The 26,997-nt window shown below is 44.8% G+C and overlaps 2 protein-coding genes across 12 annotated transcripts in view; one reads left to right on the forward strand and one right to left on the reverse strand.

The window, feature by feature from the left end:
- Window positions 1–13,464, forward strand: part of ACOX2 (acyl-CoA oxidase 2) — a 29,284-nt gene extending 15,820 nt beyond the window's left edge. For all 8 annotated transcript variants that reach the window (XM_065933385.1, XM_065933383.1, XM_065933391.1 and 5 more), the window contains exons 13-15: window positions 2,855–3,072; window positions 9,706–9,838; window positions 13,121–13,464. In XM_065933385.1, coding sequence (XP_065789457.1) covers window positions 2,855–3,072; window positions 9,706–9,838; window positions 13,121–13,183 — 414 coding nt within the window. In that variant the 3' untranslated portion in view covers window positions 13,184–13,464. The remainder of the gene's footprint in view (window positions 1–2,854; window positions 3,073–9,705; window positions 9,839–13,120) is intronic.
- A 2,596-nt stretch (window positions 13,465–16,060) lies between these two features.
- Window positions 16,061–25,576, reverse strand: KCTD6 (potassium channel tetramerization domain containing 6). Of its 4 annotated transcripts, none has more exons than XM_065933394.1 (3): window positions 25,419–25,576; window positions 18,889–18,957; window positions 16,061–17,487 (listed from the first exon to the last, which is right to left on the reverse strand). In XM_065933394.1, the coding sequence occupies exons 2-3, from the start codon at window positions 18,913–18,915 to the stop codon at window positions 16,801–16,803; spliced, it is 714 nt and encodes a 237-aa protein (XP_065789466.1). In that variant the 5' UTR covers window positions 18,916–18,957; window positions 25,419–25,576; the 3' UTR covers window positions 16,061–16,800. The 4 variants fall into 4 exon arrangements, with proteins under 4 accessions (XP_065789466.1, XP_065789467.1, XP_065789469.1 ...); XM_065933395.1 differs by lacking the exon at window positions 25,419–25,576 and adding an exon at window positions 23,185–24,991; XM_065933397.1 differs by lacking the exon at window positions 25,419–25,576 and adding an exon at window positions 21,205–23,168.
- Window positions 25,577–26,997: the final 1,421 nt, after the last annotated feature.

The raw sequence follows: 26,997 nt of genomic DNA on the forward strand, positions 1-26,997 counted from the left end.
CGTAATGAGGCGGTGTTATTGGATTTGCTTCAGGTTGTTCAAACATTTCCTCCCAGATAGAAAAGCAGGTCAAGTCTCTCCTTAGCCCCACAGACAATCCACAGATGTCTGATTCTGTTTCCACTGTGTTTTGTGTTTGTGCATAATTCACTGTCTGCCAGCAAATACTTGAGCACTCCAACACCCGCCATCAGGCTGGGTTCTGGGGGGCTCAAAAGAGGCCATGCATGGCTATGATCAGGAAAGCTGATCTGTCACAGGGAAATATAGGCTGCCCCAAGGTCCCAGAGCAGGTCCAAGTCCACCCACCTCAAGGAGTCAGAAAGCCTTCTCAGAAAAATCATACAGGCCAAGACTGCAAGGACGAGCTGAAATCAGCCAGGCAGTGGGTGGAGGCTGTGGCTTTGGAGAGGAAGGGTTTCCAGCAAAGGGGTCAGGAGATGCTAGAGGTGGAGGCAAGGAAAGGCACAGTATTTGGGAGGAAATGCACATCCTTCCAAGGAGAACCTAAAGGAAGACGACGAACAAGGAGAGGGAGGAGGAGAGGGGAGAAGGAAAGATAGGCACGGCCTGGCCCCTCCAACAGCGCTGTGAGAAGTCTGGCTTTTGTGTTCACTGCAGTGGAAAGCCTTTGCTTTTCTGAGGGTCTCCATCAGAGGAGTGAAGCGATGAGTTTCATGTTAGAAGGATCATACAGACTGCAGCGGGAAGAGAGGACTGGAGACTAGACACCAGTACAGAGCAGGCAGCAGCCGTCTGGGAAGGGCTGAGGGTGCCCCAGACCATGAGCCTGCCAAGAGGACAAGGAGAGAAGCGGGTGGGTGCAGAGATACTCAGGGTGTGGAAGAAAGCAAGGGATAGGCTTCAGACAGCAGTGCAGGGGCATGGAGCGAAGACTGGCTCCTGAGCTCCAGCTCAGGCAGCGGGGACTCTGGCCCTACCTACAGCTGGAGAGCCAAGGTGGTCACTTCAGTCCTCAGGCAGCAGGCCCAGAAAACAGCTGCCTTAGAACAGGAGAGCCCACCAGGGTTCTGCAGCGGCTCCCAGTGGCAGGCGGACAGGAGCGCCACCTGGTGGCCTGCCACCTCCATCGCATCAGCGGGTGCGGGGTGTGTGTGTCGGGGGGTGATTCTGCCGCCCTGCATTCCACTCTGTCCACCACAGAGGTGCTGCCTGCTGTATTCAATGCACTGTCAGCAAAGGCTGTAGTCTCACCAGACACCTAGAAAGGCACTGCATCTGCCCACTGCTTTCCAAACCCATGCCCTGCCTTCAAAGGCACCAGACACTACCTGCTGGGGTTACCTCATTTAATACCCATGACCCTGAGAGGGAGATGAGCATAATCTCAGTTTTAAGGATGAACAGCTTCTTGGGAAGGCGGTGCTGATGCTGACCCTCTAAAGTCATAATGGGCAGGGAAATCTGCACTTCCTGGGCTCTGCGCTCTAGGAGGCTTTGTCCTCTACAGAAAGCTCGAGGACCCAACTGGGTCTCATCTGGAAACCGACGTGTGCAGCTGAGCAACACAAGGGGCTGGTGGGAACAGTGGTAGAGGGGTGGACACGCAGGAGCCTGAGCTCTGGTCCTGGCCCATTAAAATCCAGTCTGTCTCCGGTGGCTTTGGCGACGCAGGGTAGCAGGTAATGCTACCAATTCCTCATCGAGAGACAGACTGCCCTGGTTCAGAACTCACTGCGACCACTCATTAGCCAGTGCCTGGGCGAGGAACTTACTCTCTAGATGCCACACACGCTTCCTCCACAGAATGGAGCTAATAATAGGATCCACCTTGTAGGATTATTGTGAAGGTTATATGAGTTAATAGATGTAAAACTTAAAGAGCCACGTAGAGTATATAAACAAGACTCCCCAGGTGGCTCAGGGGTAAAGAATCCATCCACCTACAAAGCAGGAGACAAAGGAGACACGGGTTCGATCCCCGGGTTGGGAAGATGCCCTGAAGAAGGAACTGGCAACCCACTCCAGTCTTCTTGCCTGGGAAATCCCATGGACAGAGGAGCCTGGCGGGCTACAGTCCATGGTGGCAGAGTCAGACATGACTAATCACAGAGTATAAATGCTACAGAGTATAAATCCCACTCCCACCCCAAACTGGACAGGAGAGAAGCTTGAAACCAACACCTGCACACACTAAGGCTGACTGTTCAGAGCACGGTGCTGGGGCGCAGCTCAGCCTTTCCCCAAGGAGCCCCTCCTCTCTGATCCCCCTCCTGCTCCGTAAGGCAGAGGCGGGCACCCTTGGGCAGCTCATCACTCCACTCTTCAACCCAGAGCCCTGAGAATTCAGGATGCGGCTTTCAGGTGAGAAAAGGGACACAGGGTGTAAGTGGAAAAGTGAGGGTCTCTAACTTTGTCACGCCGGGTGCAGCCTGAGCACCAAGGCATCTGACCCAGGAGGGCAGCGGAGCACATCTGCTCCTTAACCACATCCAAATGCTGCAAACCCGGCACGGGGTCAGCGGCCCAGGTATAGGTGGCAAAGCGGTGAACACAGCAGACAATAAATAGCTATTTTCTTGAGAAAAGCAGTGCTGTCCCCCACTGGCCCAGGTCAGCTCCAACTCTCCTGTATTCTTTCTTTCAAACCAACCTGGAACTGCCCCAAGCACAATGAGAAACGAAGGGCCAAGTTCCAGGGCCCACCAGCCCCCAGCACGCACACCACCGAAAAGGCTTGGCCAGACGCAGTGGGCTAGGAGAGAGGCGGCCGCTTGTCACCCTGCCGGGAAACACGCGGCCACAGCAGCCTTCTGCCAGCAGTCTTGCCAAGCTTCCGGGATGACTTGTGGCAGCAGAAATCAGCGGTTAACGCATCTCTGTGTCTTTGTAGGCGCACCTCCACTATGTCACTGTGAAGATTTTCACAGAAGCTCTGGAGAAACTGGAAAGCCAGCCAGAGATTCAGCAGGTGCTTAGACGCCTCTGTGACCTCTATGCCCTACATGGCATCCTGACTAACGCGGGCGACTTCCTCCATGACGGCTTCCTGTCGGGTGCCCAAATAGACATGGCGAGAAAGGCCTACCTGGACCTGCTCCCCCTCATCCGGTGAGTGGCTGCCCTTCACCCTCAACCCTCTGTTCATTTCAAACACCAAAACCTTCAGCTCCAAAATTCTTGCTAAATGGGGGTCTGGCAAAAGCAGCAACAGTCCTGGACACACTATGGGTTAAGGAAGGGAAAAAAAAATCACAACTAAAACGTTTCAGAATAAATTATCTAGCTACCTCAAACTCTTTAACATTATCTGACGATAGAATCTATATAATATGAATAAAATGAAGCATACTACATATTAATACTGTGTATCAAGAATAGTATTAATGAGTCTTAGTCTTAGCTAGTACTTAAGGAACACTTCTGTTTGCCAGACAGTATGCCAAAAGCTTCTGTATGCATCATCTCATTTAATCCTGATAGCCTTCCAAAGTGGATACTATTAATTTCCCTACTTTATAAAGGGGAGAAAACTGGGACTTAGGGTCAAAGGCCACACAATCAGCCAGAAGAGGGACAGGGTACAGTCTAGGAGATGTCTGTCTCCAGAGCACGTGCTCTTAAACTGCATGTTAAAATGAAGGCTGGGCTATTGTTTATTTCAAATATATCCTTACTTTTGCTGAATGTGGTTAGTTGACTAAGCTCACTTTAATACTCCCTGAGCTTCATGATGACATTTCTAAAACCCAGTAATTCACTTCCTGGCTTGTGAAACAATTTGTTGTCCAGTCACTCAGTCGTGTCTGACTCTGCGACTGCATGGACTGCAGCATGCTAGGCTTCGCAGTTCTTCACGATCTCCTGGAGTTTGCTCAATAATTTAGTTTTTGCAGACAGCATAAAGCAGTGCAGTTTACCACCATGACATACTAATGCAATATATTCATCCTGTCACTTTAGAGATAATCAAAATGACCACTTTAAGAAAACCAAAGCCCCAACATGACCAGGATACTGGAAGAAATAGAAAATATTACTAATTAGTAACCATTGTCCATAAGATGGAAAAGGAGACAACCTGAGAACATAAGCTTTTCTGAGAAATACGATGCCTGCTGTGTTTGTTGGGAGCCAAGCAGGGCATGACACATCCGTGTACGACTCTTCCCCTAAAACCTCCAATAGTTCAGATCATCATCAAGAATAAGAGAACAAAAGAAAAGGGGACTTCCCCGATGGTCCTGCAGTTAGAGGACTCCACGCTTCCACTGCGGAAAGCAGCCACAGGTCCAGTCCCTCCTGGTCAGGGAAATGAGATCCCGAATTCGCAAGGCACAACCAAAAAAGATTTGAACTTAAAAAAAAAACAAAGATATTCATGAAGGAGATTTAAAAAAAACAAAAACTAGACCAACTTCTTTTCACTTCAAACGATATCCAACATGTTACATGTGACTCCAAGTTGGTGCTCAGTGAATTAAAACTCAGAAATTATCAAAACTACATCAGATGTAAAATTATGTCCCAGGTATTAAACTTTCCCTAATAGAGAGAACCCAGTGGTTAAAACCATTAATAGAGTAATTGAGTACTGCACACTTCAAGCCCAAGTGTATCTAACTTTCTGAAACGCTTGGCATTTAACGCACATGAAGATGATAAAGTTCTAGCCCTGACTGCTGGTGATAATGAAACACACAAGATCACCGATAAGCATGGTTTTTTCCTTAAATTTCCAACAGCACGCTGAGTGCTTCCCTTGGCCCCAGAGACTTACAATTCAAGACGAGAAAGACAGCACTGACACAAATAGACAGCGTACACGTGCATCAAACCCATAAGTTGATTTACTCCCATTATGGTTTCTAAAGTAACCTTCCTACTGCAGCAGGGGAGTTAGGGACCTAAGAGACTCCAGGCTTTTAACATTTCTATGTCACAACTGCATGCCTTGATTATTCAGTATCACCCTCAGATTTCTGAGACGACAAATGAAGGATGGCACACTATTCTAAGTGACACTAAGAACCAGCTCTCTGCGTCATGGTAATTAGTGACTAAAACAGTTTTCAGAGGTTTAAAGTCATAAAATCCCAGGGGTGACACTTTTAGGCAAAGATGGCAGACTGAACATATGCATTTACTTTTGTTCCCTCCTGAAACCCTACTAAAACCATCAGTAAATTAACTTAAAAATGTTAAAAGGTGTAAACCCACAGAGAGAGCGAGCAGGAGAGGGAAGCATGAAATCGGGAGAGGAGATGGACAGACAGTGACTTGGCAGACCTGATCACACTGAATCACAAACAAAAAGCAGGAAAAGCCGAGAGGCCATCAGGGCCACCACAGAACCGCAGCAACTGTAGTACCAGGTCCCTCTGGCAAGGGGGGTGAGGGGGGACCAACAGGGTGGGCTGGATCCGCCGATCCCCTCCTCCTCTCTGAGCAGGTATAAGACTTTCCCTGACAGAACCTTGGCAGAAGGCTAAACAGAGGGTGTGCAGACTAGAAGACCCCAGGCTTAGTTGAGGGTGAGGGCCACTGGGCTACCCTACAGAAACCAGGGGCCTGAATACATGTTTACAGGCTAGTGCTGACAGCCCTCTCCCCCAGCCCTCTTTTCCCACATGTGCTAAGTCGCTTCAGTCATGTCCGACTCTCTATGACCCTGTGGACTGTGGCCCACCAGGCTCCTCTGTCTATGGGATTCTCCAGGCAAGAATACTGGAGTGGGTTGCCATGCCCGCCTCCAGGGGATCCTCCCGATCCACGGATCAAACCCGCCTCTCTCATGTCTCCTGCATTGGCAGGCAGTTCTTTACCTCCAGCACCACCTGGCAAGTGGTGGTGGGACCTTTCCCACGAGTTCCCAGCAAACTGGCGGCCAGGTCAGTGTCCTGTAGGAAAACCACATCATGGTCCTTCTCTGGCGAATCTGACCAGTCCAAAGGAGAGAGAAGTGAAGGTACTGACACCGGGGGCCCCCAGGGGTCCACCCAGTTCAGCCCACAGGGAATTCCACACCAACAAGTACACCCAGACTTCTCACCAGCTAGGATGAGAAGTACACCCACGCTTAGCTATGACCAGACACTCGGGGATTGCCAGCACTCGAGGAAAACCCATCATAAAAGACAGAGACCAAGCAAGAACAAGGCAACTCCAAAGACACGAGAGAATCTTCATGGTGAAAACTTTTTTGAAAGATCAATAACATCCTCAAAGAGTTCAGGGGACATATGGCAAGCACAAAAGCAGGCCATTTTTTAAGAAGTAATATCCAGAGAACAACAACAAAAAGAACTCTGTGAAATTAATGACAGTGAAAATGAAAGGCTCAGCTGAAGGACTGGAGGGCAAGCTGCAGAAATCTCGTAGAAAGCAAGCAAGTAAGCAAGACGACACAAAAAGGAGAGAAGATATAAAAATAGTAAGAGGACTGATCCTAACTGTCCATCTGAAGAACGGGACTAGAAAGAGAAGACAGAAAATACTGAAGGGGGCAAATCATTAATGAAATAATGCAAGAAAACATTCCTCAAATGAAGCATACGAGTTTCAGGCTGAAAAGGCCGCAGACCTCTCAGAGGAGAGGACACAGACAGACGCGCATGAACTAGGTCAGACATTTACGCAGTGGTCACAAACACCAGAAGACGGGACGGCAGGGCGGGGGCCCAGGAACGCTGCAGGTGGGGAGGGAGGACCGGAGTTTTACAACGTCAGAGAGGCCTCCCAGGGACGGATGATCTGAAGAAAGATCTGAAGGTGGGGAGGTAAGAGCAGCCATGTGGCTGGCTGGGAGAAGTGCACTCCAGGCAAGGGAGAAGCACGAATGCCGACACCAGATCAGGCCCGCACGTCCACCCAGAGAGGGAAAAGGCCGCGGCAGCTGGAGCCGCGTGACGGGGGTGGAGCATGAGGGCGGAGGTCAGCGAGCTGGGGGCGCGCCACAAGGGCCGGAGGGCACGGCAAAGACTGACAGCCTGCCCTTCGCCGTGAGGGAGAGCCTAACGCACCATCTGAGGGAATCTGAGGCGTGCTTTTAAAGGGTCACTCCAGTTGCCACATTAAGAGCCCACTGGGGAGGGGGACGAGTGAGAAGCAGACACACCAGTTAGCAGGCCGCCGCAATACGCCCGGTGAGAGATGCTAGCGGACTGGCCCAGGGTGACAGCGCTGGAAGTGGTGGGAAGCGGTCCAAGTTAGGGTTTATTCTGGAGACAGAACAAGATTTGCTAACAGATTCGACATGGGAAGTAAGAGACGGAGACGAGTTCAGGTTTGGGGCCAGGACCGAATCGCCATTTACGGTAAATGGGGAAGGCTACAGGAAAGTCAGGTTTGGGCAGGGTGGACAGAATGTCTCCAAGATCAGGAGTCTGCTTTTGAATACATCAAGTTTGAAGAGCCTGGTAGAAATCATGTAAACCGCTAGTAAGCAGGTGAGGCTGGAGAGAGAAATTCGGAAGCCACTGGCATGCGGTTGGCATTTAAAGCCACGAGAAGGACAGTATCACGAGGGGTGAGCGTATGAAGAGGAGGGACCCAGGCAGAGTCTCAGGACCCTTCAAAGACGAGGAGGAGACGGCCTCGACCAAAGTGGAGTGGAGGGAATGAAAACCGGAATCTAGCTGAGGAGAACAGCCAGACAAGAAGAACGAGAACTGGAAAGAGCAAGCATAAAGAAGTTTGACACTTTCAACGAGTTTTGTCACAGAGGGGAGGCAAGGTATAGGTGAGGTGATGGGGAGGGAAACAGTCAAATGGGTGTTTTTATGCAGATGGGAGAGACGGCAGCCTATGTGTGACTGATGGAAACGATCCAGCACAGAGGGGAATTCTGACGTTGCGGGGGAAATACAGGAGGACTTCTGGAACACGGCTCTCTACTGGGCAAGCGGGGAAGGCATCCAGTGGACAAGGAGGGGCTGGCCTGAGCTGGGAACTAGGACAGTGTACCTGTTCAGAGAGAGAAAACCCCACATGTTTAAATGCACGCTTGGGACTTGTGGACTCCTCTTACCACTTCTATTTTCACATCAGTGAAACGGGACTCAAAGTCACCTGGGTTAAGAGAGATGGGGAAGTGAGTAACAGATCTGAGCATCAAAGAGAAGGTGGGAGAGAATCACCTGAGAGAATGAACAAGTAAATGAATTAGAACCACCAAGACTGATTGCCAAGTAGCAATTAGGGCCCATTCAGGTCGTCAGTATAGTCAGTATTGGTTTTTTCAGGCATATATTGTTACAAAGGTACACAACAAAGTTGGTGGAAAACGAGCTATAACAAGGGATGGGGTTTTGCTGAACAAGTATGACAAGCAAGAAAACCTGCTGAATGTATCTTGGAGCGAGTGAATATAATAGACGATGGAATTCCCAATGGATGAAGAAAATGGTTTAGAGTTATGGGGTGGGAACATCCTGGAACTATGATATTTGATAAATTCTGTCTCCTGAAAAGAGTGACAGCTCAGGAAAGTTGTTATTCCAGAAGTCTGACATGTTCTTTGGTGGAGCTGAGTTTTAAGAGCCCTAGGGAAAAATAAAATTAGTAATTCCAAAAAAAAAAAAAAAAGAAAATGGGACCACACAGATAAAGGACTTGAGGCAGCAGGTGCCAGTAGAGTCCAAGAACTATGAACAGCCCTGTAGGAAAAACATGTCATAATAATGAGCAAAGGCCATCCAGGATTAATGTAAGTACAGTATCCCATGCACCTCAAATGTCGTGTGAAATTAGGGATAGGGAAGAGTGTAAACAGTCATGCATTTTATTTCATATCCTCTGCTAAAAAAAGAAGAGAAGCATGTAAACAAGCTTTTAAATACTTCATTCCATAAGTTAAAAGAAAATGATTTTGCTGCCTGAAAGGTAAAATGAGAATTATAGAAGTTGGAGTGGTATAAGGAGTAAGCTAGAAAGATAAGAAATGGTGAAAAAGAAAACGGCTAGGCTTAGGGTGAAATGCAGACATGGAGGACAAGTCCCAGTGTGTGACCCTGGCAGACAGAGGGAGGCTGCAGAAGATCAGTGGAGGAGAGTCAAGGGACTGAGACATCAGGTTCTAGAGGAACTTCCACGCAGACAGGGAAATCACTAAGAATTATGACGGAAGCGCCAGAAGAGAGATCACTGTGTCAGGAGAGAGGGTGGGAACACGGCCGAGCTGTGAACAGAGCACATCTGAAGTCATGATGATACACAGAATACACAGCCATAACCAGGTAAGCACTGAATCTTCGTCTGGCCAAAACTAGTCATACTAGGAGACAGAAGACCAAGGAGAGGAGGCAGAGGTTGGGGATGGGGAGGGCGTGGTGGTGCAGGCGAGGAGAGGGGTGCTTAAGTAAATCCGCATCTGCTCTAACAGTCAACAGATGCTATCTAGCAACACTGAATCAGCGGCAGTAATACAAACGACACGGAGAGGCATTCAGGTCAGTTCCCCAAACAGCAGCTAAGAGAGTAAAGCCGACTGCCTTTAGGGGTTGGGGGGAAGAAACGGAGGTGAGAGGCAGGGATATGCTGATTTTAAGTAACAAGCCTTGAAAAACTATTTGACTGTTTCTACTGTGCCTGCATAACTGATCAAAAATTAAAACTTCCAAAAAAAATTAAAACTGAGGTGTTCAAAAAGTGGATAATGATGCAACTTCTAATTAGACGTTGTTATTCACCATTCCAGATGAATCGAGCAATCTGATATACTCACAAACTCTTTTTCCCTCTCAGGAAGGATGCTATCTTGTTAACTGATGCTTTTGACTTCACGGATCAGTGCTTAAATTCAGCGCTTGGCTGTTATGATGGACACGCCTATGAACGCCTGTTCCAGTGGGCTCAGAGGTCACCCACCAATACTCAGGTAGCTGACTAGAACACTTCATAAATTACCTAAGAGAGCGGGGAACAAGCAGTGACTATATCTTCATGCTTTCCCATGTCAATCGATGTCCATTAGGTTAGAAATTGCTTGGCATAGTGTGTCTATTTACAATATTTTAAGAATACCAAAAAAAAAAAAGAAAAAAAAACCACCCAGGAGCAGGGATGTGGCCTGGCAGGTCTCTGAGTCTGAACTGTAATCAGCAAAATGCACTGCTCAGAATTTGGTGAAGGGAATTAGGAGGAAGGACCAAGCTCTAAATCACCACTTGACATACCCAAGGGCATACACAGAGAGAAGCAGGCTGGCATTTAAGTAACAGAAATAAGAAGACAAACGACTGCACTGATTTAACCACCTTATTTTCAGCCTTTTAACCCTCAGTTTAGTGTTGATACAGCAGGTGTTGAGAGGGACAGGAAGCTTGGGGGGGGGGGGTCTCTCTCAGACCTCACCGCCTGCGAGAGATGCCGCCTTCCTCTTTAAGGAACAGCATCCCAGGGACAGAGGGGGCTGCCGCACTGCATCAGTATCCCAGGGAAACCAAGTGAATGACAATTACAAGGGTGACTGCGAAAACATCCCCAGCTGTCCTGGGTGAGACCACCAGAACTCATTAACAGAAGAAGGGGGAGGACTCATAAAATTCTAACAGCCTAGGGCCAGGGTCCCAGACTCTCTGCTGTGAGCCTCGAGGGAAACATTACGAGTATCAATGGGTACATTAACTGGAGGAGAGAAATGGATCCTGCATTTAGAATTTGGGAAACCAACATTTAATAGCTAACTTGATACAGATGATCAAAACAAAGGCTCTCTATAGCTACACAACAGGTTATTTTGAATTCTATACTGCAAATGTGTTATTCAGATGATGAAGCTTACTTTTTTACTTCTTCTGTCAGATTTCAGAAAAAGTGTCTTAACACTTCATCAAATTGGCACCTCTCAGGGTTCCATTCACACTTAGCGTGGTGTTAGACTTGCTCTTAACATTCTGCATCCTGTCATACCTCACAGCTTAATTTAACATGGTTATCTTAAGTTGCACCACAATCAGTTACCCCCAAGACGCTTATCAGATAGAAGGCCAATCTGTTTCGGATCTCCCCTGTTTCCAGGAAGGCAACCTTCTAACTCAGCAAGGAAATATCAACAACTTACCTAAAGACTGTACATTTATTGGTTAGCACAGCGAAGCTACTTACATTATGTTACTTTCTCTAATGATTAGATCTCTACTTTCTAAAGTTTAAACCCTGGCAAAGAGCTACAGCGATCCCATCCCTCTAGATTAGCCCCTGTGGTCTAAAGAGACACACACGCCCTTTGATGCTCAAGAGAAAAACCTCCCCTGCCTTAACACCTGTCAGGGAACACTGCCATATCCAGCTCAAACCTGCTTTAGCAGCAATGCAAGGAAGCATGCCAGTTCTCCTGTTCCTCATCTTCACCAAAGAACAGAGGGGGCTCTCTCATCTTTTACTTGTTTCTGCTCTTCTTGAATTTAATCTGGACACTGTATGAGGGCAGGCTTGTCTAAATGCGAGGCGTCACTGACCCAGGGCATCAGCACACTGGGGAGGTAACACGTGGATGCTCGACATCCCAGGCACCCTCCCCTATCTCCTGCCACTTGACTGTGAACAAGGATGGAATCTTCATCGTCCTAACTCCAGGGTCTACCACAGAGGAGATACTCTGCATTTATGGAGTAAATGAACATGGTTCTGTAACCTACACAGTGGGACGAGGACCCTGCTGCACACACAACAATGCCAACTCTCACCATCCTAGCGTACTGCACCTTGCTAAAAAGGTGAAAGGCAGAGCAACGTGGCTCTTGCACGCACGCTGATTTTAGGAATGTGAGTTCACACCTGACCTTGAAGAACTGTTTCCAGCTAGTTGAAATGACACTCATCTTACATTCCCGGCTCCTCTACGGACTGCCAAAATAGCACTTTTAAAGAGTTGTTTTCTAATCTGCTGTAATTTTGAAACTGCAGAAAGAGACATTTTTCCCCCTCATTTGCGCAGCAGAAAAAGGAACACTACAGGTATTTCAAATCAATTAAAATGAAAGCTACTCTGAAATATGCCTCAGGAGACCCAAAAGTACAAACGGGAATTTATTTCACTGACATTTCTACCAAAAGCAAAATGCTATGCTGAGTTAAATGTCTTAGAACTGTAAGCATCTCTTCTGTCCGGGGGAGGTTAAGTGTTGAGCTGGAACTCAGAAGGCAGGATGCGTTCCCGTGGTTTACTCTCCCCACAGGGTCTCCTTTCTGCGTCTCCCCCTGATCTGGACGCTACTGCAAGCCGGTTTCTTTGTAACGAACTGCAAAAGGCTGTTCCCCTTCCCCACTAGAAATCCTCTAAGTGATTCCCTATAGATACAAGCAGTAGAGGCACCACTGGGGATAATTTCTAAACAAGAATCCTATCTCCCCCCAATCAGTCTACTGTAGAAATTTGTTAAAATGGTTGCCATATGTTCAACACACCTACCATTCATTCACTCATTCAATCATTTAACAAACAGTTACTGAGCACATGATGTACACCAGAAACTGTGCTAGGTACTGGGGACAGTGTGGAGAACCCCTGTCATTGGGGAGCTTACAGTTTCAGCTCAGACAGGCAAATGAAACAATATTACGAAAGATGAGAGCAGAGCAGTGAAATCAAGACATCACATTAGAGAATAAGGCAGGGACTTCCCTGGGGTCCAGTGGTTAAGACTACTCCACATTCCCAATGCAGGGAGCACAGGTTCGATCCCTGGTCGGGGAACTAGGATCCCACGTACTGTGTGATGTGGCCAAAAAATAATAATAAAAAATAAACATTTTCAAAAAGAGAGAATAAGGTGTATTAAGAACACCCAATTCTGACACAGAACACTGCTTATTTCATTCCACCTTCTGGTTTCTTGCTTTGTGGTTAATGTCCTCAATTTCAAAGAGTCAAACCTTTTATTTGTATTAAATCCCCAAAGCAAAATGATGAGTTGTGTTTTTTTAATTGGCCACCTGCATCCACAATTTGAAATCTGCGTGAGAAAAGGAAGGATGCCCTTTGGAAAAAAATGTTTCCCCATATGTTCACCACAAAATGGATTTTAAAAATAAATTTAAAAATTAAGAATCTTATGTAACGTTCCTGTTTTGAAACTATAAACTTAATCTGAAAGTGAAAGTCATTAATCCTGGCAGAAAGAGTCTGTCTTAATAATGCACTTCTTTCTACTCACAGGGGAACCCTGCCTATGAGAAATACATAAGACCACTATTACAAGGCCAGAGAGCCAGGCTCTGAGACGAGCTGCAGCACTGGAGAGGCACCACCATATGCTGGTCATCCTACGGTACAGGTGTCATTAAAATCTACAACTACACATGTATGTACTGCTTCAAAGAATCACTATCCTTCAGAGAGACAGTCTGAAGCACACGCAATATCTGATTTATCACAAAATAATCCAGGAGAAGGAAAAGGGGGAGTGAATCATTGTTGAAGCTGTTCAATGGGTACGTGGGTGTTTACACTATTCTCTCTACTTCTGAATGTTTAAAACTTCCCACAATTTAAAAAAAAAAAAAAAGGACTATCCATTTGTAGCATTTTTTTGGGGAAATCCCAGGGTTTTGCTTTAGATCTAGCAAAAGCCAACCGATCCATTAGTTATCACCTGTGTTGTTACCGCACACATTTATTCCTCCCAGGGCTTAAAAGAAAACACATACACACACACATGCACATAGACAATCCTCTTCTAAAAGTGTATAGACTTGGTACAGTCTAAATAAAATGTCAATCACTTCACACCAATCAGAATGGTTGTCACTGAAAAGATAAGAAATAGGGACTTCCCTCATGGTCCAGTGGCTAAGACTCTGCTTCCAGTGCAAGGGGGCAAGGGTTCAATCCCTGGTCAGGGAACTAGATCCCACAAGCCACAAGTAAGACCCAGCACAGCCAAATAAATAAATACTTTAAAAATAAATTAAAAAAAAATTTTTAAGGTAATAAATAATAAATACTGGCAAGGATATGGAGAAAGGAAAACACCTGTGCACCACTGGAGGGGAGTGTAAGTTGGTGCAACCACTATGGAAAACAGCATGGAGGTTGCTCAAAAAGTTAAAAATAGAGCTCTGATGCAATCCAGCAATGCCACTTCTGAGTATGTGTCAAAGAAAACAAAAACACAAACTTGAACAGAAACACGTGCACCCCTACATTCACTGAAGCATTATTTACGACAACAAAGATATGGAAACAATCTAAGTGTCCAACAACACATGAACGGATAAAGAAACTGTGGTGTATATAAACAGGGCTATTACGCAGCCATAAAAAAGAATGACTGTGCCGTCTACAAGAGCATGAATGGACCTAGACAGTACTAGGCCAAGTAAAATAAATCAGACAAAGAAAGACAAAGGCCGTATGATTTCAATTCTATGCAGAATCTAAAAAAAAAAAAAAAAGACAAATGAGCAAACAAAACAGAAACAGACATAGATATAGCAGTGGTTGTTGGGGAGATAGGAAATAGGTGAAAGATGAAAAGGTACAAACCTTAAGTTATAAAATAAGTCACAGGATGTCATGTATACCATAGGGAGTATAGTCAGTAACACTGAAAACTCTATGGTGAACATGGTCACCAGCTTTATCATGGTGATCGATTCATAATGAATATAAATGTCCAATCACTATGTTGTACACCTGAAATCAACACAATATTGCATGTCAACTATACTTCAATTTAAAAACTGAAAAGAAAAAAAAAAAGCTCCAGGAATACAACATAAATGTTTAAAAATCAACTCTTCTACAGTAAAAATCATTTAAAATTTCATAAAAGACATAACTGTCTCAAATTATCCAAATATAACCATGCTACATTTTCCACATCATTTTCAACTGCCCAAGTTAAAATAAAAACACACTCAAAATTAAATATTATCAAACAAATTGTGAAAAACCTCAGCAGGCTACTTTTCCTAATATACTCATATAAAGAATCATTTAATCGTTAATAACATAAATCTTAGAAAATTTACCAGAAGCAAACTTATCTCCAGTAATCTGGACAAGGACGAGGCCTCATAAACATTTAACTCTTAAAACCTTGGAACAACTAATAGTCACACTTCCATACCAGTTTTCAGTCCAAATTAATTTTATCTTTCATTCACCTCTGTTAACTCAACAATGCGTTGACTGGCTAGGCTGTTCCTTTTCTTGTTTCTTTTTTAGGTAACCACTAATCAATTTGAAGTAGGAGACAATTTTCTAAAATGATAATCTCATACTTAGTACATTTACTGAAACCACAGCCACCTACCAATAGCTAACGTTAAGGGATTTTGGTTTGAAAACGGTGAAACCAGGTTTTTAGATATTGGTCATTTGTCAAACCTTAAATTTTCAGAGTGACATGGGCTAAAATGGATGGTAAGACAGTGTTCTCATCCTCCTTTGAAAGAAGAGAATTTCACAATCTACTCAGAGAAGAAAAGAGTCTGGGGTGCACAGCCTCAGAACCGTACTCCTCCCTTAGACAACAGGGAAATTTCTGAATTTTCTTTTAAAAGGTGTTCTAGTAAACTAGGAAGTTTTCTATAGTTAACATAATCCTTCCTGTGAGCAACTTTCAAGATACAGAATCAAATAAACTATGCAAAATAAGACTACAGTGAAATAAATAAAAGTACACCATATCTCCAACTGTTCTAGATCCTTCATTCACTCCAGTTTCCTTCTCCTCAGAAATTTAATCTTAGTAATAAATTGCATTCATGGATCAGCATTAATACATAAGAATAAAACAGTCTGAGTCCATTGGTCCCTGTGCTCAATACAAAGCTAGAAGAAGGGTCATGCAGCAGTGACAACTGGAGGAAAATCTATAATCTTCAAAATGAGTCCTATTGGAAAAAATATTGTCAAGCTGCACGTTCGCTGTCCAGCTATGCACTGTTTTAGACAAAACTAGTAATTTCACCAAGTTCCTGACTCAACAGCACAGTAGAATTCCATAAACTGCACCCTGAAGTTCCCACTGGGTCCTTCTGAATCAAATACAAACGTGCTATAGGCAATATTTATTAGGACAGAAAACAATACATATTTTAGACAAGGAATAAGATTTCCCCCCTTAACAATAATCAACCAATACACACCTAATTTTCATATTTCAATTTTTATTGTGGTTTTTTTTTTCTGGTAGACAGTACCACTTGACAATTATACTGCACCAGGCATAAGAAGTTAAGATTTCTACCACAGGGACGTTTTGTATTCAGAATTCAATATAAATATTTCTAGTCAGACATCTCCATGGCTACAGATATTTGGTTGCTTGATTTATATGCATAGAAAGAAACAGTTGTCATAACTGTAAAAAGCAGTACTTAACAAGTACTTTTACATGATTGGAATAGTTTTCCTTTAATATTACAATACTGCTTATTGGTCTGAAAACTAGGTCACCCTACATGATGTTCTGATTTTTCCCCAAGGCATCATGAGTACTGTTTATTCTTTCACTCCTGCATTTTTAGCCTTCTAGTTGATTTAGGGACTATTTAATCAGAAATCATTTTAGCACTGCAAAAAAAAAAAAAGAAAGCTTTGTTAAGGGTACATTATAGACCATAATGATTTTCAGACTTCTTTGTATTTAAAAAAAAAAAAAAAAAGGTATCTGGAGGCTCGGAACAGGCACATGCACACTTGGGGTGAAGGGAACAAAACATAGAGGAGTCTGCTAAAGCACAAAACTTCCTTCTGGTCCCCAATGCCTTCAAATAAATACAAATATTTTTAAAAAAAAATCTCACACTGTGATTTAAAAAAAAAAAAAGGTCAGCCTCCTGGATCTCCCGGCAAGTGCACTCCCAGGCCCCTCCCGGGGCTGGAGGTCAGTCATCCGTCTTCCGGGCCAGCCTGCAGAAAGTCCAGTTGTGTTCCACCGTGTTCTCGTTGGCCCGCTCGCTCATGTGATGCACTCGTGTGTTGCGGATCGTGAAACCCTGTTTTGTAATGTACTCCATCAGGTGGACTCGGAGAGAGACTTCCTGGTGATAATCACAGGGTCCAAATGTAAAGGACACCTGGCAATCTCTGGTGTCCATCATGTGCTTATTCCACTTGGTAAAATAGTTTGATATGCCTTCTAGTAAGGAATGGACCTTGGTGGTGATGGTTAACTGGGTTATGATGACAGCTACCGGGTTGGAGTACTTCGAAAGCTTCCGGGTACTAGATAACTCCACGACTTCTTCAAAAGTATCCACGGGATACAAAGGCTTGGGGTCATTGAGACACTGGATCAAGGGCTCAATCTGATAGAAGTCTGCTTCTTTCCGAAGCAGATCAAATTCCTTAAAATCCAGGGGTAAGGTCAGCTCTGAAGTTCTTAAGAAGTTGAGGACATATCGGAAAAGAGGTCCATCTCGATCAATGAAGTAATTGCCTTGAGGGTCTCGAGCTGTGGGGAAGTCCCCCCCAAACATGGCCCCAAGCATGGAATCCGGGTAACGCGTCAATGTGGTGAGAGACGTCGTGTACAAGTGTCCACCTACATTTAACGTGACCGGGTCAGTCATCTGAAATTGTTTAAAACATGATCAGTCAGTGGAAAAAAATTTTTTTTTCTTAAATCCTAACTTTGACAAATTAAGAAAATTAGTGGCAACAAGCAAAGCGAAAGATTCAGGCTACAGCACATCCAGCAAGCCACTGATGCAAAACAGCTTTAGTTTCAGTGAGAAACCCACCCAGATGAACGAATCTAACATTCGCTTTCAACAGAAAAAAAGAGAGATGTCCACTGCTTCAGAGCCTGCCCCTGAGAAAGGAGGGCATGACTTTCGAAGCCATTTAATTTCAGGCCCAAGGTCTAGAGGTTTTCAGATTAAAGTACATTATGGGAAGAGGAAGAGAAACTTAAGATATACTCATTTTTTTTCCCAATTAAAAAAAAAAAAAAGACTATGTTTCTTAACTCAATTTAACATAAAATAGAATACAAATGACTGAAAAACATAAAGATACCTACTTTCAGTATTTCTGTCTTTTCCCCCTCAACATAAGGAGGGAAATGATGAAATTTTAAAAATAGAAATTTGTGTGCATTTAATCTCAACTTTTCATGGAAGAAATAGTGCCAAACACCAAGTTAAAATATACAGTTTGGTCAAAACAATCTCACATTTTTTGTTGTTGTTCTGTCTCTAAGTCATGTCCAACTCCTTGCAACTCCACTGACTACAGCCTGCCAGGCTCCTGTCCACTGGATTTTCAAGGTAAGAATACTGAAGTGGGTTCTCACATACCCAAAGGCTAATATCAGCTTTCAAATTTCATAATCTGATAGTATAATCACTTTTGTAACATTAATGTCACAATCTGACCTTTAATTTCGAAAAGCAAGCTTCTCAAAAAAAAAAAAGAAAAGCAAGCTTCTCTAAATAATACATACCTTCGGCTTTTAAAATCATACTTAAGAAATAAAGCAAGACAGGTAAAGACAGGTAATAATGCAAATAAAATATTTCTTACCAAAGGAAAAAAAAATATAGGAAGACACATGCACATGCAAAAAAAAAAACACACAAAAAAAGTACTAGTGGGCGAAGTGGCATCTTCTCAACCATTAACCTCCCCAACCACAAGAAAATGTCCTGTCTACTGTCACCTACTACATATTCATTTAACAGTCATTACTCTATGAAGGAAGCGTCTTAAGAGAAATATACTTTAAGACCAAAAAACAGTGATTATTAAAAGTTACATGGAGAGTCCACACTGAGCTCGCTTACTTAAAAACATCAAAGTTAAAACACCCCAAAATACACAAAAACTAATTGGGGGGGAGGGAAGGGTTGTACCGTTCGTAAGTTCCATTCTTATTGAGATGCATTATATCTAAGAATACATATGAAGCGAGAAAAGACACACAGAAATAATTTGCCAGACTTCAAAAAGCATCCTCAGAAGCCTCTCACCATATAGCCCCAGTCTCCATTATCCATCTGCTCCAGTGCTGGTCTCGGGGAGCCCAGGTTCCAGGGAAACTTGGGGAAGAGAAAAAGACATGTGACAGTGCGTATCACCACGAAAACAGAAGAAAGGTTTTCTCACCCAACAGCAGGCCAAACACCAGAGAAATCCTCATCTTTGCTCTAAGGCAAAGATCTAGGGCAGAAACGATTTTCCAAAGGTCTTCTAGGGGTCCCCCGACATCCTTACCACAATGGGTACCTAAGAGACTGGCAAATGTTTACACAGCAAAGAGTTATCCTAAACTTTGAGAGGAAGGTAAAGAGTCTAGGGAGTAAACCAGTTATTCAAATTCTACCTATCTTCTCTGAAAATTCAATTTTTAGAATTCCTGCAGAAGAACATTATGATTAACGCTACAACCTTATCTGGTACAAAACTATGACGATCCTTATCAAAAAGGTTAACAGAGGGAAACAGTGAACTCTTTTTCATAAGCATTTCAGCTACATAAACTAAACATCTTAGTAAAAGCATTAAAAGCCATAAACCTCCAAGACACTGGCATCTCTTTCCAAGAGAAATACACCAGAAACGTAGCTCTGCTGTAACACAGAAAACCTAATTACACTTTTAATAATGATACATTTCACTTGCTACAATAATCAAAACAAATACAAAACAAGTTAAATGCCAAACCATAGGAGCACAATTTGGGGCAGAAAAGAACCTTACCAATCTATCATGGGAGTCACTAGGCTGGTGCTTAGGACGGGATGCCTGAAGACATTGACAAACACCCAGATATTCATGATGCCATTTTTATTTTATCTACAATTCAAAAGCACTTAAACAGTTTCCCAGCTACTGAACTGCTTCAGTCAGTTCCTCACACACATCAATCCCCAAACCACCCGGCAATGCAAACTCCAAGGCAAATTTCAAAAGCTTTGGCAAGAGACAGTAAGAAACATGGACTTAAGGGTATTTAACCAGGAAAAGCACTGTTTGTTTGTTTGTTTGGTCCTGTTTTTTTTAACGGATTCATTTTCCCCACTTTTAGAGGAATCTGGCACACTCATTCCCAGAACAGGCCCTGGCTACAGAAGATCACAAAGGCTCTTTCTCAAAAGGTCACCCAGGCATGTAGAGAACATTTGCATAGCACAGCAGGGGCTGAAATCAGAGCCTCAAGCATCCATTTCTCTACCTTGCAAATTCTTCAAAGCAAACAAGCTAAAATGTAAACCAGACAACTGTGGGGTCAGTTTTTATTCTCCACATTCAGCGGCTGGGTATAGGTAGGGCTCCACATGCTACAGGGTGAGAACTGGAACACATGTCAAATTCAGGGCTGTTACCACCACCTTTCATTCCCCTGACTGACTTCAACAACAGAATTTTAAGTAACAGAACCAAGAAAGAGGTTTTGACCAACTTCTATTACCTGCACCTGATCCAGTTACTGACGCGACAGACCGACCAGCAGATGGAACAACTGAGCGATTTAAAAGGCCAGGCACCCGAAAGTTCTGCTAAGATGCCCACCTCTGGCCTTCTCCCATCACCCAGCATTCACTGGAGGTACAGGGGCGGGGGCCTATGTGCCAGCCAGATACACAGAAACAGCAAAGTCCGGCCCTTGCCCTGGTGAGGCGTTCAATCTCTGAGGAAGGGCCACATGCAACAGCTAAAGTACAGGATTCAAAGGTCCCATATAAAAGATGGGCTGGCAGAGAGCTGGGGGAGAAAGAGCGAGACCACCACCAAACGTGAAAACGGAGGACTTTGGGGAAGGGCTCCTCTCCATGGGACGCAGCAGGAATGTGTGGACAACCTGAAGAGGGACTCTAGAATAAAGAAACAATTAAGTAAAGGGCTGAGGGCTCCCCCACAACATCCCTGATACAGTAAGCAGAATGTGCATAATTATGCTCCGTTTGGAGATGCTTCCCTGGTGGTTGGTTCAGCTGGTAAAGAATCTGCCTGCAACGCAAGGGACCCCGGCTCGATTCCTGGGCTGGGAAGATCCCCTGGATAAGGGATAGGCTACCCTCTTCAGTATTCTTGGGGTTCCCTTGTGGCTCAGCTGGTAAAGAATCCACCTGCAATGCGGGAGACCTGGGTTCAATCCTTGGGTTGGGAAGATCCCCTGGAGAAGGGAAAGGCTACCCAGTCCAGGGTTCTGGTCGGAGAACTCCATGGACCTTATAGCCCATGGGGTCATAAAGAGTTGGACACAACTAAGCGAATTTCACTTTTCACTTTCAGAGACGTAACAGAGAAAAGGCACATTAAGAGACTTGCTCAAGGGCCCATACCTAGAAAGTAACTCAACAGGAGCTTGGGTTTTCTGACTTCTAGTCCAAATCTTTCCATAAACCAACTCCTCCGACAGAAACTGAAAGAATAATATCCAAGAAACAAGAAATCCAAAGGATTAACTTAAAAACTCCTAACAGCCATCTATTAACCCTATCCACCTAGTGAGGATTTATTTACAAATATAACAGTAACTCAGTCAAAGTGAGCAGTTCTCATGGCTTTGTAAAATTCCCTTGAAGCAAAATAGCAAGGACCTACTGTCCAGTGTGATTCAAGACTGCTATCTTCAATCTTAAACAACTCCACTTTGCGAATATCCAAATAGTTAAATAAGACACAGGAGATGCAAAAAAAAGGAAAAAAGGAGACCAAAGACAACTAAAAAACGAAGAAACAGGTATCATCAAAGTCACGGCTGTTATGCAAGGACTGTCCACTATTAATCCTTTCTTTTTTTTACTGCTAAATCAAAACAAGATAGCTTTTTGGGCAATCACACACACACACAGTTCGATGATGATCCTGAATCTGTTCTACAGCAAAAGGCAAGGTTCTATTCCTGTACAAAGATGTAATAAAACCTCAAAGCTTAATAATTCAGGAAAGCAATTATGGAAATCTTATAAGTCCATGTTTCTTTAAAAAGTACCCAAAAGCCTCCCTTCATTTCTGTATAGGATACATCAAAATAAGATGAAGTTACTAGCAGTCACTTTCAATAACAACTACTAAACTGTACCCTCAAAATGAAAATGTTCACTTAAGAGTTCTAGAGCAGGAAAAAGAGTAATGATTAATTTACATTTTATCTCTATGCCTTACTTCTAAACATCCTCTGTAGAGATGCTCAGATACAGCACAAAGAAAACAAACAAACAAAAGAAGCAAAGACATTCCTGGTCAACCAATAGCTGGTATTCAACCTCTAAACTGATGACTGTTAGGACCATCTCAGAGACAATGCAGATGAATGAAATAAACCACAGTGCAAAAGAATTCCAGAATAGCTTCAATCTCTTCTACTAAGTCATTTTCCAGAGCTGCTAACAATTAGAAATGATTCATTTGCTTTTCATCTTCTCTCCCTTCTGGCACTCAGCAGCGGAGGACTTAATGAGAGATTGAAGGACCATAAGACAGACAGCAGAAGGAAGCTCTTGAAATGGGCATCAAATGTGCCTGTCTTATTAGAGGAACACAGACCTAATATTTCAGAAAAATGGCCAAGAATGGAGATCATGAAGGTACCAATGAAAAACATCTTTCCTTTATAGTGACTTGCCTTACTAAAAACTGCTTTAAACAACAATGAATACAACCAAACAAAAATTCAAACAAAGACTTCTGACCCTGTAAAATCAAGTTCACCTGAAAAGATCTGACCTTTGGCTCAAATAAAATACATGTGGTAACAACCAACAGACTGTTCCCAAAGTAAAGTAGTTCTGAAAATTCACCCAGATGCAGCTTCAAACGTTAATTATGACTAATATATAAGTTCTGACAATATAATGTTAGCAGATAATATGTTACGGAAAACACAAACTCAAGAATTTATGAAAGCCTTGAAAAAAACTGTCAACAATTTTCCACATTAGCAAATGTGAAAAACACACAATTCAACAAGTGAATAACTTAAAGAATAACATAAGGACCCCTGAAACTCATTTTCCTCCCCACAGCAGGACTCAATTACAGGCTTCATGGTTATGATGAACTAATTTAACACACACTTTCAGGGCTTATCATTTCTGCTACAGACTAAGAACTCTCTGGAATAAAACTCCTGCTCCCATCCTACAAAATAACTTATACACTGCAATACACACCTCCAAACTTGAATAAATAATAAAAACATCACTATTTCCTTCCCTAAGTTTCCAGGTAGCCCTTTTAAAATGCCTTTCTACTTTCTACTGAAATCTTTGTGGCTGGCATTCAGAACAGACAACTCAACAAATTCCATCTATACATACCTTCGAAATTACCTTTGTGCTGAATTTCTCTGTTCTTGAAATGTGGGAGTTTTTGAAAGTGAAATACTTTTTATAGTAACTAGTTCAGCAACATCTAAAGGAGTCTTTTGGGTTAATGCTCACATACAGGCTAGTTTAAGTAGCCAGGCACAGAAGGAGAATGTGATGATGGTGTTAGGTTATGCCTGACCATAACCACTACACAAAGAAAGATCGTTTCATCCAAAAACTAATCCTTTTTTCTCTCTGCTCTTTCCATGTGGTCTACAAAAAAGGTGCTCTAGGTTTGAAAAGTGATTTTTCATACTGAAGAGCTACCACAAATAGTCACAAAACCATACTATTCCTCTTACCTAAATTTCTGTAAGATAAAACAGAGTAATACCACATTCCCAAAAGTAATAGTACCACTTAAGCACAACACAAGGGCAACAACTGGCCTACAGGGTGACAGATGGGGGCTTGGGGTCTGAGGCCACAGGCAGGCCAGAGCAGGAGAGAGAGAAATGGTCACAGGGGAGGATCCTTAAGCCAACTTGGCTTCATTACTAATTATAAGACCCAGAGTAAATCACTCTGTGTTGCCCAGCTGCTTCTTGGAGAAAAAATAAGTGAGATCATGAATCGAAAATTTATGTGTAACCTGGCAAGTGTGAAAATACTAGTGGCAGTAGCATACATATAACTTCCGTGGTTGAGAAACTTGAGAGTGTGGACACAAGTAATTCAGAGCACGGGCATGGAGACAGGGCAAGATGGAATAGGAGGTCACTTAATTTGCTTCCAGTCTCCCTCATCCCGTCCTCCTTTTCCTGGAGCGCCACAAGGGAGGATCACAGGGAGCATCTGGCTTTCACGAGAGACCACCAGACATCGGAACTCTTCATCACAGAAGGCACTCCTCTGAAGCATGACTCAGGATTATATCCAAGTTAAAGCCAAATCCAACTAAATATCTGTATTGCATTTTAAATAAACTCCAAATACCACAATCCAAGACACGTTCAGTGATTCAGAGATTCACCCTAGCATTTCTTTATGTAGTAATGCTTTAAACTATGACAAATTAAAATTTAAATGACATGAACCTTAGAAACAGCATCTACGGTGGTCCTCACCACTCAATTCTTAATATTTATGATGTTATGCAAAATGAAGTACTAGTATGGTCTGACCAAAAAGCAAGTTGTCTCAACCTACCAACCATGCAGGTAAAAAAAAAAAAGATTTTCCTCTTCCTAGCTACACATCTGTTTATTCGAAAACATCTCAGCCCTGGGCTCAGTCCTGTGTTATCTTGGAATCGCTTCTTTCCTATCTTGGAATCGTTCATATGCTCGGGCGTTTGTGACAGCAAAGAAAATGAACATGCCAAGGGGAAACGGTAACACACGCTCAGGCTACCCCAAACGCTCTCAGCCAAACCAAGTTACCTCGGGTCTCTTGGCACTCAAACCTCTTCTGTCACAAAGCCCTAAAATTGGAAGTATCCAACTTGTTCTAGAACTGGTATAGTTGCAGAAACATGATAACTTCAGCACAATATCCAAAAAGGATCCCTGCTTCATCTCTCAAGTCCCACCCCTCAGACACAGCCTCCACCACTGACAGCCCGGCAGGTGCTTCAGGGGCTGCTCATCACCATGGCCATTTATCACCTCTGACGTCCAGCATTAAAAACGCCCTGGCACACACAAATCTGGGCATTAAAAACTCAGCTGCGGTCAGTCTCTTTGGGGCAGAAAAATCCCCTAAGGCAGGGTTCAGAAGTCCTGCCGGAGGCTTTAAAATAAGGTAAACTGTAGCCAATAAGCACCACCCACAATCAATCATTTTCCAGCAAACCTCGAGGTGCTCCCGTCCCGGCTTCACTGCTGCCCACGGGCCGAGTCCCCCACCCCGACCCGGGCCCCGGGCGTGGGACGGGAGACACTCGGGGCCCGGGCATGGGACGCGCACCCGAGCCCTGAACCCCGGTCCGCCGAACCCGCACGTCCCAGCGGGGCGGGCCCCGGATCCTCCGCCCAGGCCGGCCTCCGGTCGCGGGCAGCCCGCGGCGCGCTCGTGCCAGCCCCGGAGCGCGCCGCCTGGACTCCCCGAGGTCCCCTGAGCGCGGCCCCGCCACCGCCCGGGCTCCCCTCAACCCCGCTGCCGGGCCGCTCCGCGCGGTCTTCTGCTAGAGCCCGGCCCTCCCGAGCCCCGGGCCTCCGCGCCGTGGGCCCGCCCCTACTCACTGCGCTGCGGCGGCGGTGGCTGCCGGGCCGGGAGACGCCGGCGGCCGGAGAGCGCGAGCGCGAGGACGAGCGAGCCCGCGCCCGGCGGCGGCGGTGGCGGCGGCAGAAGGGACGACTGAGCCCGCGCCCGGAGTTGCGGCTCCTGCCGCCCGGCGCGGGCGGCGCCTTTCCAGCGGAGACGCGGCGCCACGGGCGCGGGCGCCCCCTGACGGCGGCGCGGGCTAGTGACCGAAGGGCCGAGCGGCCGGAGAAACTCAAACCCCGCGTAGCCTGGGCGGCTCCTTCAGGCTGACTCCGCGGCGGCCCTGAAGCCCCGCCCCGACGCCCGATCCCGCCCCCGAGGCTCCGGCCCAAGACCCACGTGCTCCGCCCAGAATTCGCCCGACGTCCAGCCTCCGCCCGCACTGAGGGATCTGCCCAGCCCCCGGCACTTTTCGCTAGGACTCAAGCCTAGTTTCTCCTGTCATTTTACGAAAACTTAAGGGACCCCGACCAAGTGCCAGGCCTGGCGAGTAAAGCGGTCACCAAGAAGGAAGGGCTTCCTAAGGAAAGGAGAAACATTAAAGACCCAAATAAACGGCCGACAAAACAATGACCAAAAAAAAAAAGTTATATGATTATAAAATGTTGGGAGGTACATGAATTCGATGGAGAATAAGGGAGGGGGTCTCTGCTGCAGCTACGGTGACTATACAAGATCTGGACTCCGGGGCTGTGGTCCCAGGATTCCTGGCCTTGCCCTCTGTGGGACTGATAAGGTCACCTCTCGTCTTGTGGGCGGAGTAGGGAAAGACAGCCAGCTGAGAGAAGGGCAGCAGAGAAAACGACCAGTGCAGAAGCTCTGAGGACTGAAGGAGCCAGTCCAAGAGGAAGCTGGCACCAATACTGTCTTCATTTCACCACGAAGGAACCCAAGGCTGCAAGAGTGGGGAATTACCTAAAGTCTCAGAGCTAATTGGTTTCCAAACAAAGATTCCTTTCAAACGGAACTCACTTCCGGCTAACCAAATCCCCATCCCTTTCCAGGTGAGATCAGGTATAGGGTTTTTGCCATTTCTCCTTCACCATAAGCAAGAGAGTTCCAGAAAAACATCTTTCTGCTTTATTGACTATGCCAAAGCCTTTGACTGTGTGGATCACAATAAACTGTAGAAAATTCTGAAAGACATGGGAATACCAGGCCACCTGAGCTGCCTCTTGAGAAATCTGTATGCAGGTCAGGAAGCAACAGACTGGACATGGAACAACAGGCTGGTTCCAAATAGGAAAAGGAATACATCAAGGCTGTATATTGTCACCCTGCTTATTTAACTTCTATGCAGAGTACATCATGAGAAACGCTGGGCTAGAGGAAGCACAAGCTGGAATCAACATTGCTGGGAGAAATATCAATAACCTCAGATATGCAGATGACACCACCCTTTGGCAGAAAGTGAAGAAGAACTAAAGAGCCTCTTGATGAAAGTGAAAAAGGAGAGTGAAAAAGTTGGCTTAAACCTCAACATTCAGAAAACTAAGATCCTGGCATCTGGTCCCATCACTTCATGGCAAATAGATAGGGAAACAGTGAAAACAGTGA

This window comes from Muntiacus reevesi, chromosome 4, assembly GCF_963930625.1.
Source record: "Muntiacus reevesi chromosome 4, mMunRee1.1, whole genome shotgun sequence".
NCBI classification, from domain to species: Eukaryota; Metazoa; Chordata; class Mammalia; order Artiodactyla; family Cervidae; genus Muntiacus; species Muntiacus reevesi.